Source organism: Nicotiana attenuata, chromosome 1 (assembly GCF_001879085.1).
Source record: "Nicotiana attenuata strain UT chromosome 1, NIATTr2, whole genome shotgun sequence".
Classification (NCBI taxonomy): Eukaryota; Viridiplantae; Streptophyta; class Magnoliopsida; order Solanales; family Solanaceae; genus Nicotiana; species Nicotiana attenuata.
Window position 1 is genome coordinate 110,291,434 of NC_031989.1, and position 12,317 is coordinate 110,303,750.

The 12,317-nt window shown below is 41.4% G+C and overlaps 1 protein-coding gene across 1 annotated transcript; it reads right to left on the minus strand.

Moving 5' to 3' along the window:
* LOC109239573 (ATP-dependent DNA helicase PIF1-like) lies at positions 11,144-11,970 on the minus strand. The gene is made up of 2 exons (XM_019406157.1): positions 11,790-11,970; positions 11,144-11,481 (listed from the first exon to the last, which is right to left on the minus strand). Exons 1-2 carry the CDS (start codon positions 11,968-11,970, stop codon positions 11,144-11,146), a joined length of 519 nt encoding a protein of 172 aa, XP_019261702.1.

Sequence of the window (12,317 nt, forward strand, 5' to 3'; positions counted from 1 at the left end):
AGGTGAGAAAGGAGACTCACCTCGCTCCGAAGATCCATAACCGGCCTTCCATGCCCTTCCGAAAACTCAAATTGATGCACAACGCTCCAAAACTCGCCAATAGTTATGCAAATCCATTAATATACGATAAACTACTCATATTAATTCAATTTATAACAATTCCTAACCCCGATCGAAAAGTTGACAAATACGCCCTCGGGCCCATGTGCCCGGATTTCCAAATTTTCGAAGAATAAGCTTACCCATAGCCTCACGAACCCATATATATAATTTTCTCTTAATTCCATACCCAAAATTGTGGTCAAATTCCAAGAATATAAATTTCTAGGTCTTCCTACCAAAATCCCAAATTTCTACCAATTTACATGCTAAAATCTATACATAATCGATGTATTTAACTCAAGATGGATGGAATTAGCTTACCTTATCGTTGATGATGAAAAGTCCCACTTGCAGCTCTCCCAAAAATCGACCAAGCCAAGAAAAATATGAGAGAAATGGCCAAATCCCGATTTTTAAAACACCTCTCTACCCCAGCACTTTCCGCACCTGCGGTCCCTTACCGCTCTGCGGTTCCGCATGTGCGAGCCAGCCCACCGCTTCTGCGGTTTCCTGTAGGCTCCCATTTTCCGTTTCTGCGCTTCTTCTCCCGCAGATGCGGTCCCGCTTTTGCAGCCAAACAACCGCATCTTCGGTCCCAGTTTTCTTTTCCCAAACCGCATCTGCGACTCTTGGGCCGCTTCTACGGCTCCGCACCTGTGGCCCTTTTCTCGCAGGTGCGGTTACACCAGCAACCAGCAAATTCAGCCTTCCAAAAATCCCATTTTCGATCCGTTAACCACCCGGAATCCACCCGAGGCCCCAGGGACCCCAACAAATCATACCAACAAGTCCTAAAATACATTACGGACTTGTTCGAGGCCTCAAATCATATCAAACAACGCTAAAACCAAGAATCGACCTCCAATCCAAGCTTTATGAACTTTAGAATTTTCAAACTTCTACTTTCGATGTTTAAACCTATCAAATCACGTCCGATTGACTTCAAATTTTGCGCACAAGTCATATTCAACATTACGGACCTACTCCAACTTCCGGAATCGGATTGCGACCCCGATATCAAAATGTCCACCTCCGGTCAAACTTCTCAAAAACCTTCAAATTTCTATCTTTAGCCAAATGACTCCAAAATGACCCACGGACCACCGAATTCACTTTCGATCGCGCTCCCAACTCCAGAATCACCATACGGAGCTACTCCCTGACTCGAATCCCAAACGGACATCGAAAACACTGAAACACACTTCAACCCAAACTTATAGAATTTCTTCCAAAATGCTAACTTCCACAATAGGTGCCAAAACGCTACCGGGTCATCCAAAACCCGACCCGGACATACGCCCCAGTCCGAAATCATCATACGAACCTGCTGGAACCTTCGAATCATGATTCCGAGGTCGTTTACTCAAAAATCCGATCTTAGCTAATTCTTTCAACTTAAAGCTTCTGAAATGAGAATTCCCTCTCCAAGTCGACTCCGAACTTCCCAAAATTTAATCCCGACCACGCGTACAAGTCAAAATGCCTGAATTGAAGCTGCTCATGGCCTCGAACTGCTGAACGGCGCGCTAGGGCTCAAAACGACCGGTCGGGTCGTTACATCCTCTCCCATTTAAACATACGTTCGTCCTCGAACGTGCTAGGAACTAAGTTGGGGTTGTCTGGAATCACTGCTTAATACCTCGTGCACCTACCCGTGCTACCATAACTCAGTTGGGCACATCAGCTCGATCAAATCTAAATATAACCTCTTTCATTTAGGCAAATAAGCCTTGGAGTCCAGTTTCAACATCCGAAATTCTCTGCCAGGCCTGTTCCAACATACGCTCACCGTATCAATAACTACATGCAATACCAGAAACTCAACTGCATACCTTAGCTAAATTCACACCTTGCAATAGTTTACTCACGGGACCACAATAGCATCTTCTGATCGAATAAATCGAAATTCCACGAATCTAATGCTCCCATTGCACCTCATGACCTACATAGGTCTTACTCTGACTCTTACAATACCGCCAAGACGGAAAAGTTGTGTAGAAATTCATAACCAACTATCGAACCAACAATTCATCAGACCTATACTCCTGATAAGAACCATCACCTCATTCTGAACCAAATAATGGTATTTGCTCCTTAGTATACTTCACATATTCAGATTGCATTGATCCTAAGTCCAATGATCTCGTCTTACCCAGTACGAACTGCTCAGGCAATAGCCACCCCCGGACATAGTCAAAAAGTCTCATATGATACGACAACGTGCCAATAGGCTACAAATTCGAACGCGATACAATAGGAAAATGACTCTAAAAAGGAAATCCAATTACCCCGCTCGCAAATCATGCATGCGACGCGGGCACACGACTAATATAAGTTCCTCTCAGGAAAGGAGGAAACAACACACATAAAAACAGATACGGGGAATTGTACTCAATATCACGCTGTTGTTGCGCGCAACCCGATCTAAATAACATAACTCTCACCTAAGGAGATGCACATCGAGCTAAATTGCTCATTACAACAAAATACCGAATATCGGTCATGAGCACACTAAGTGCATAATACCACCACTGAGGGGACATATAGCGCTATAAGCTACAAAACTCAAGCACAACTGAGGTGCGATATACGATCTGAATCCCAAGAGCCATTTTGCTCATATCACATCATCTCTACGCGGAGCCTCAACACATAAGCAATTCACCAAGTCGTCTCCCAACTCACACGGTGCAATATATCATTACATGAGATAACTGGTGACAAAATAACATCCTGACTTCTCTTCCATAGAGAGCGCATTATTGAAATGAACACATCTGGACTGATATAGAACCCATATTCGCATTTGAATTCATCCACAGACCTCAAGCCGATTCTGATCGCACTAAGCTAGGCTAATAACCTTTCAAAGGTCCATAATAACTCCTCTTTCGCTCATAACACATAAGAACAATTATCACAATCGGAGTAATCCTCCACAGTCCACAACCCAAATAAACCGAGTGCCCTCCAGGCATAAATTCTTAATTTAACGACATTACTACAATTTCATACTTGATTTAACTCTTCAATCGATCAAGTGGCTTCATGCCACACTAATACAACCTTTCTGTTGCAGATCACAGATCTGTACATCCAACTCACCGGCCGCGCTAACGCTAAAAAGCGATCAAAAAAATCCTTAACCAGGATGCAAAGCCTTTTTCACCAACACCGATCTCAGGTGACGCTGAAGACATACCAACTTACTTTAAACCTCGAAACTACTTTCCTGCTAATCCGAGCTCGTGAACATCCCTATCAACATCGAACTGTAATCTTGATCCCCACTTCAACTTCCATGCCCCTCACTGCATCCAACACGCTATTATACGATAGAACACGATTTTCATCATGACTCCGGAACCACTAATAGTTTATCATTTCATCATATACAAACTTTTCACTTAACTCACTTTAGGAGAACCATAGCAACACACAGGTAAATTCTCATAACCATAGAATATGCAAATCTCTAAGTAGTGGTCTGAGACACCATAGCCCTTCCGGGATTCGCCTACACCTGGAAGGCCACAACAGTGGGATACTTTGAATAACATCAGTTACGACGACCGACAAACCTCACATGTACCGCCACAAATCACTTGCATAACTCAATCGCGCTGAAGGAACTGATCACTGCCACCAACATGACGATTCAACTATGGCTAATCAATCTATCTTCCTCTAATTTATCCTTTATTGCCTTAGAAATAATAATAACTTCGTTCAACACATAACATACTCCATCCGCACTCATCCCGAGTGACCTTGAGTCACGAGACCATGCTGTCTCAAATCCCACAAACCATTTCATACCCCCTAAATGCTACACTGCAAGTCAAAACATCATAGAGCCTTTTGGGCACCTCCTCACATACAAGGATTTATTCTTTACCGTATCTATAGGCTCGAAGCCATTAGGCACCACACTTTACCCCTTTTGAATCCACTAGGACCGTTGTCGAGAGCCATCCGCTCTGGCTTGGCCCCAAATATAATCAACTCCATGAATCCTCTAGCACATGAATACCCTCTCGACGAAGCACCCGGCAGAATCACTTCCCTTGAAATCTACACCTATACAAGGCATAAGTCCTGAATTCTTCCCCAAGTCTGAACATGGACCAATAAGGCCACCCATAGCACTCCTTCAACAATTCCTTTGCTCGAATCACCGCTTATGTCCTTTCTGTAGCTGAAATGACCCATCAGTATGCTGATAAACAGAAACCTCGCAAGTAATTAACCATGCAACCCTAATCATAGGCGGTGGGACTCTCCCACTTAGCTTGAAGCCATTATTACACAACTCTAGACTCCACCAGGATCCTTTATTTCTTATTGACATAACCTTGCGCAATCAACCGACAAAATTCTCAGAAATCTTTCTGTAAAACTCGTTTTTATACTCTGAATCATCAACCACGTTCACACGACCGATCTCCTTGCTGTATTACCAATAGAACCCTTTGCAGAAACTTCGCCAACCATGCGACCGCCGTCCTGCTCACTAGAGATATCCATCCTGTGGGATCTACATGCCGACGTCTTCCAACACCGCTACACGGGGTGCAAACACCACGACATTAATGACCTATCCTGATTCCAAGCTCACCCTCTAGCTGCACGAGTCCATTCACCCCTCGTGGACGTCAATTAAGTGCGGGGCAACATCCTTCCCATTCAAAGTTAGGTTGTATCCTTCTCCATTTCTAGTAGCTCCTTTCCGTTATATGAAATCTCATGCCGCATAATAGCCCATACTTCAAATTAATCCGTAGGCCCAAATTCCCAAATCACCCCAAACACTCCCACTTTGGCGAAACTCATCTCTTTAGTCGACTACTCGACCTTTGCTTCTTATGTCTGGCCTTCTAGAAATTTTAACTACCGCCTGAAACTCCCCACATGTCCTTCCCCGTTCCTTGTTGTTTAGTTGTTGCCTTAAATAAAATCTACCTCCGTGGCACTTGAACCCACAATTGCTGCTAACATTAAACCCCTCCGAAGATCATCTTCCTTGAACCGTCGACATTGGGAACACTGATTCAATCCTGCACTACCGCACCCCATGATATCTGACAGCCGGTTCTTCAATACTATTTCGCAATATCTTACCCCAACGGTGAATTGTAGAAGATCATAACACCGGCGAACTTAGTACATTCAATAGGGACAACTACACCTCATCATAGAAGAAAACTCTACCACGCTCGCAAATACCAAATCTCATTACTCCATCAACCCAAATCTGCACATTCTTAGTCCGATTGCCTTTCCTCCGCCAGAAGTAAAATATTGAATCATAATCATGCACTGAGTAAACTTCCCTTCAAGTCATCCTCTGCCCCGACACGTAGGCAAACATCCTACCATCATATCAATACTGCGGAACAATCGGTCATAGCATCATGGCAACTTGTGCCTAGCCTCATAGCTCTCAGAAGTACCGCTACGGAGCTGAAACGACAGAATATCCTTCCACAAGGCGACGATAATAGCTCAGACAACTATGTAGGGAAACATCCCGCACCACCTCGGTAGTACCATTACAATTCTTCCATTCTCGATTTATAACAAGCGGCTCGCATCGCGTAGGATTGAGTAGGAAGGAAACAGGGGCATAAGCCTCTAGGAATCAAATCGCACGATGAGGAATCAAGAAGGGAAGTACTCCTAACAGTCCTGCAGCCTCCCGAGGATAAGTACAGACGTCTCCGTACCGATCCGCGAGACTCTACTAGACTTGCTCATGACTCGTGAGACCCTAGGAACCTAGTGCTCTGATACCATGTGACAACCCAAGTTCCACTAAAGGTCGTGATGGCGCCGTACACCACTGTCAGGCAATCTAACCCAAAATACTTAATTAAATTCTCATTTCAATACTCTTGGAAACTATGACTTTTCTGTAAATTTACCAATTTAAAAGATAATCATCTCAAATCAATTAAATAATAAGCAGTTGATACAAAAAAAAATACTTTACAACCATTCCAGAACCCAGTGTCACAAGTGCATAAGCCATTTCTAAGAAAAACTCGAATAAAGTAAAACAGTTGTCCGAAATACAATTGGATAGAAAAAAAATAATTAAATCCTGAGAGAGACTATACTAGCTGCGAGTCGCCTCGAGGAAATACAACTCACCTAGTCTCCGTGTCAACCATCCTGCTACGCCTGCTAAGCCATTAGTGGCGCATGTTCCTGTGCAACAAAAATGCACAGAAGTGTAGTGTGGGTATAAAAACAACGCGTACTCAGTAAGTATCCCGCCTAATCTCGAAAAAGTAGAGACGAGATGGCAACTTCGACACTTACTAAAGGTCCAGTAATATTATTATTAATGCGATGACTCACAGATTTATTAAGAACCACAATAGATTCAAGTAAATTACTAAACAGGTAAAAGTTCCTCTTTAATAAAAATCTCCGGATTTATCATCCATTAATTAGCAAATCTTCTCAAGTAGGGAGAGCAGATATTAGCATCAACAAATATCAAGCAAGCAATACAGGCATGCGCAACTCATGTTGAGGTCCTACAGCCCGATCGAACAATATTTAAAATGTGCACTCCCGAGTGTCGAGCGGCCCGAATCATAGATGCATCTATTACCCCGCTAGCGAATCATACATGCGACGCGGTAAAATATAAATAAACAATCACCCTGCTCGCGTACCATACATGCGACGCAGGTACACATAGAAACACATGCTCAACAGCAAATTAAGAACTTTACGGGGGATATTGTCCCATTNTGGGCTGTAGGAGCCCCTCCGGAGTCTGCACACCCACAGTGAGCGCGGGTACCCATCTAGAGTGATTAAATATTGAACAGTGGTAAGAATGACACTGTTATACGCGTTTGGTCAGGTAACAATGACTGACCAGTCAGGTAACAATGACTGACCAGTGGTAACAATGGCACTGTAATACGCGTTTGGTCAGGTAACAATGGCTGACCGGTCAGGTAACAATGGCTGACTTACTGGTTGAGTATGATTGATTTTTAACTGTTTTCAAAAGATTTTCTTCCTATATTTCACTGGTTTCTACTGTTTATCTGATGTTGCTGCTTGAGATAGAATTATTTGTGCCCTTGTGGGATTTTATGTTCTCAGTCGTTATTTATTTTTATTACTCACTGGGTCGGAGTACTCACATTACTTCCTGCACCATGTGTGCAGAGACAGGCACAGCTGAGTTCGTACCTGAGCGCTGATTTCCTTCCAGACCAGGCGGACTAGAAGAGACGAGGTAGCTGTCGACGTCCACAGCCCCGTTTCTTCCTTATCTTCTGCATATTTTATTCATCTTCAAACTATGTTCCCAGACTTGTAGTATTTTCATCAACTCTGTAGTAGCTCGTGACTTGTGACACCCCGATCATCAGGCTGAGTTTGGGAGGGTTTTTCCCTGTTATGTTACGTTTATTTCCTCACTTATGATTAATCAGTATCTATGGTTTAAACCTGTTTATGCTAAGAAATTGTTAAAAGCAGTGTTGATTGTTCTGTTGGCTGGCCTTGTCTTCACGAGAGGCGCCATCACGACCGGGTGGGAATTGGGTCGTGACATCTCGAAGAAGTAGAGACGAGATGGCAACTTCGACACTTACTAAAGGTCCAGTAATATTATTATTAATGCGATGACTCACGGATTTATTAAGAACCACAGTAGATTCAAGTAAACTACTAAACAGGTAAAAGTTCCTCTTTATTAAAAGTCTCCGGATTCATAATCCATTAAATAACAAATTTTCTCAAGTCGGGAGAGAAGATATTAGTATCAACAAATATCAAAGCAAGCAATACAAGCATGCGCAACTCATGCCGAGGTCGTATGGCCCGATCCAACAATATTTAAAATGTGCACTGCCGAGGGTCGAGCGGCCCGAACCATAGATGCATCTATTACCCCGCTCGAAATCATACATGCGACGCAGTCAAATTTAAATAAACAATCACCCTGCTCGCGTACCATACATGCGACGCAGGTACACATAGAAACACATGCTCAACAGCAAATTAAGAACTTTACGGGGGAATATTTGTCCCATTAGAAGCCAATTCTCTTTTAATGATTTAAGGAATAAGTTTAATCCTCTTAGAATTTCATTTACCAGTTCGATAAGATTTAAGCAATTCATACTGTCAATAACATTACAAGTATTCCAACTACAGCATGCGTTTTGGGTCCTAGACTACCCGGACTTACACATATTAGTAGCTACGCACAGACTCTCGTCACCTCATGCGTACGTAGCTCCCACAGTTAGGATCACATAACAAATTATTTCACCTATGGGGACAATTCCCTCTTACAAGGTTAGAACTCACCTCGCTCCAAAGATCGAAAACTAGCCAATAGTTATGCAAATCTATTAATATACGATCCAATTTATAACAATTCCTAACCCCGATCGAAAAGTTGACAAAAACGCCCTCGGGCCCACGTGCCCGAATTTCCAAAATTTTTGAAGAATAAGCTTACCCATAGCCTCACGAACTCATATATATAATTTTCTCTTATTTACATACCCAAAATCGTGGTCAAATTCCAAGAATATAAATTTCTAGGTCTTCCTACCAAAACCCCAAATTTCTACCAATTTACATGCTAAAGTCTATACATAATCGATGTATTTAACTCAAGATGGATGGGATTAGCTTACGTTATCGTTGATGATGAAAAATCCACTTGAAGCTCTTCCAAAAATCGCCCAAGCCAAGAAAAATATGAGAGAAATGGCCAAATCCCATTTTTTAAAACACCTCTCTGCCTCCAGCACTTTCCGCACCTGCGGTCCCTTGACCGCTTCTGTGGTTCCGCAAGTGCGAGCCAGCCTACCGCTTCTGCGGTTTCCTTCAGGCTCCCATTTTTTGCTTGTGCGCTTCTTCTCCTGCAGATGCGGTCCCGCTTCTGCGGCCAAACGACCGCATCTGCGGTCCTAGTTTTCTTTTACCAAACCGCATCTGCGACTCCTGGGCGGCTTCAGCGGCTCCGCTGCTGCGGCCCTTTAATCGCAGGTGCGGTTACACCAGCAACCAGCAACTTCAGCCTTCCAAAAATCCCATTTTCGATCCGTTAACCACTCGGAATCCACCGAAAGCCCCCGGGACCCTAACCAATCATACCAACCAGTCCCAAAACACATTACGGACTTGTTCGAAGCCTAAAATCATATCAAACAACGCTAAAACCAAGAATCGACCTCCAATCCAAGCTTTATGAATTTTAGAATTTCAAACTTCTACTTTCAATGTTTAAACCTATCAAATCACGTCCGATTGACTTCAAATTTTGCGCACAAGTCATATTCAACATTATGGACCTACTCCAACTTCCAGAATCGGATTCCGACCCCGATATCAAAAAGTCTACCTCCGGTCAAACTTCTCAAAAACCTTCAAATTTCTTTCGTTAGCCAAATGACTCCAAAATGACCCACGAACCTCCAAATTCACTTCCGGTCGCGCTCCAAACTCCAGAATCACCATGCGGAGCTACTACCTGGCTCGGATTCCAAAACGAACATCGATAACACTGAAACGCACTTCAACCCAAACTTATAGAATTTCTTCCAAAATGCTAACTTCCACAATAGGCGCCAAAACGCTCCCGGGTCATCCAAAACCCCACCCGGACATACGCCCAAGTCCGAAATCATCTTACGAACCTGCTGGAACCTTCGAATCCTAATTTCGAGGTTGTTTACTCAAAAATCCGATCTTAGCTAATTCTTTCAACTTAAAGCTTCTGAAATGAGAATTCCCTCTCCAAGTCGACTCCGAACTTCCCGAAATTTAATCCCGACCACGCGTACAAGTCAAAATGCCTGAACTGAAGCTGCTCTTTTCCTCGAACTACTGAACAGCGTGCTTGGGCTCAAAACAACAGATCGGGTCGTTACAGTAAATACATAATGACACAGGTAATTACTTTCGTTGATATAAAAATAACAATATTTGATACACAGGTAATTACTTATGCAACTGCATAACTCCCCATCCTTGTTCTCTATGGGATGCCAGAGCAACTTATCGTCTACATTTTTTACAGCATTTTGTTGCAGCTAATCTTCAATATACTACTTTTAACAATTAAAAAGGACATAAAAGCACATGTAATGAATCGCGAAGTAGCGACACAGAGAATAACACATGTTGTTCGCTCAATTCAATGTCGCATAGCGTAATATTCAGAAATTAAATATAGAAAATGGAGAAATGGACCTTTGAAAATCTGGGCTTGGGATTTAAATGAAGGACCACCATCATCAAACAACATCACTCCACCTGAAAAAATAAGGTTTTTGAATGAAAAAGACGGCGCCAATTTAAATTAGAATGTTAATTATGTTTTAGAAACAGAGGAGGGAAGACATCTAGCTATCTTATAATGAGGATATGATATCATAGGTACACACAAAAGGTAGATATCCAAGCACCTTTGAAAGCTGAATTGAACATCATCTCCAGTACTAATTCCAAATTTGAAGCAGTGGCAAAATTTAACCTCCAATGACAATCCCCTCTTTGAAATCGACATTACAAAACTAAAAAATGCAGAAAATAAGAAAACGAAACAAATTGCATTTACTTAGTCATTCCGAATAGAATATTGTAAAATCCAGCATATAATCTGTTGCAATTAACATAACTGAAAAGAAAAGGGAAAAAGAAAATATTCGTACATGACATTCTGTGCTTCTTCACAAATGCGATGTAAGAAGTCCCGTTAATCCATGTTATGGCAAATCCTGACAGATCTGTATTTGAAACATTTTATGAAATGTTAATTTATATATAGAATAGAGAAATAGAGAAAGATATAAAAAAAAGAACAGAAAAGTAAAGCGTACCTATTACATGTTTCAGATATCTTATCAACAGCTATTGTCGCACTTGGTTAATGAATCTCATCAACAAAAGTAGTACTTAAACCTCAAAAAAGACATTGATTATCTTTCGAGTATCAGACTAAATTTCGAAAAAGTTCTTTAAATACAACACTTGTAGCTTCAGCAGTTATTTACCCATCGGCATCACAAACCAAAATTTTTAATCCCTTTCTTCTTGTCACCCGAGAAAGAGCAACATATAGTTGTCCATGTGTAAAAACTGGTTTCTTCAAAAATAAACCCACGTGAGACAATGACTGTCCTTGACTTTTGTTGAGTGTCATGGCAAAAGAAACAGTGATTGGAAATTGTCTTCGCTGGAATTTAAATGGAATTCTAGCATCAGATAATGTCAATGTCATTCTTGGAATAAACACTTTCTGTCCGGCCATCTGTCCTACTAACACCTTGGCTTCAATAACTTGATTTCCAAGTTTAGTTATGATAAACCTTGTTCCATTACATAATCCTGCGGACAGATCAATATTTATTAATAACATTACTGGAATACCAACCTTTAGAGTAAGAGCATGATTTTGAACTCCAGAACATTTAATTGTATTTAAGAATTCAGGAGTGTGTACATGATCCGGTGCTGAATAAGTATTGTCAAAGCTGCAGATTGTATCGGAACTCAAATATAATTCTTAGAACTTTGATTAAGAGAAATCATATATTCGTTGATTGATTCCACCATATCAAGAGTTGGAGTAAGAATGGCTCTTTGTTGGAGGTATCCTATATCATTGCAACGACTGTTGAAATCCGGATATGTACTTTCTACAATTACAGATGTTGGATCAACAGATTGTTTTATCAAAAGATCATCTGGTATTTGGACTTTTTCATTGCCCTGAACAGAAGTACCAACTATACCATCGCCAATTGCCAAAATCCAATCTGAAAAAACTCTCAACTCATCTATATGTGTCCCTATTTTATTACCTTGCAATCTCATATTCTTTGTTAACATTAAGAGTTGACAGTGAGGTCACAAATAAGAAGAATCGAGAGAAGCATTAACAATATCTTGTCTACTACCTTTTGGAATGTCAGGTAATATTTGTCTGAAGTCACCACCAAGAACAATTGTTTTACCTCCAAATGGTCAGTGTAAATTGGATGCATCTTTAAACCAAAGAATATCTCTTAAATTTTTATCAAGAGCTTCAAAACAATATCTATGCATCAAGGGTGCCTCGTCCCAAATAATCAACTTTGCCTTAATAATTAAGTTTGCTAAAGGAGTATCTTGCTTGATATTACATGTTGAATCTTCAAATCACAAATCTTGAATGAGCTGTT

What these genes read in the sequence shown, in the direction of transcription:
- LOC109239573 (XM_019406157.1), bottom strand. Translation starts at nt 11,970, where the DNA reads ATGAGATTGCAAGGTAATAAAATAGGGACACATATAGATGAGTTGAGA. An exon ending in AACATCTGTAATTGTAGAAA is followed by an intron (nt 11,482 to 11,789) that starts GTACATATCCGG and finishes ATCTGTCCGCAG; the next exon opens with GATTATGTAATGGAACAAGG.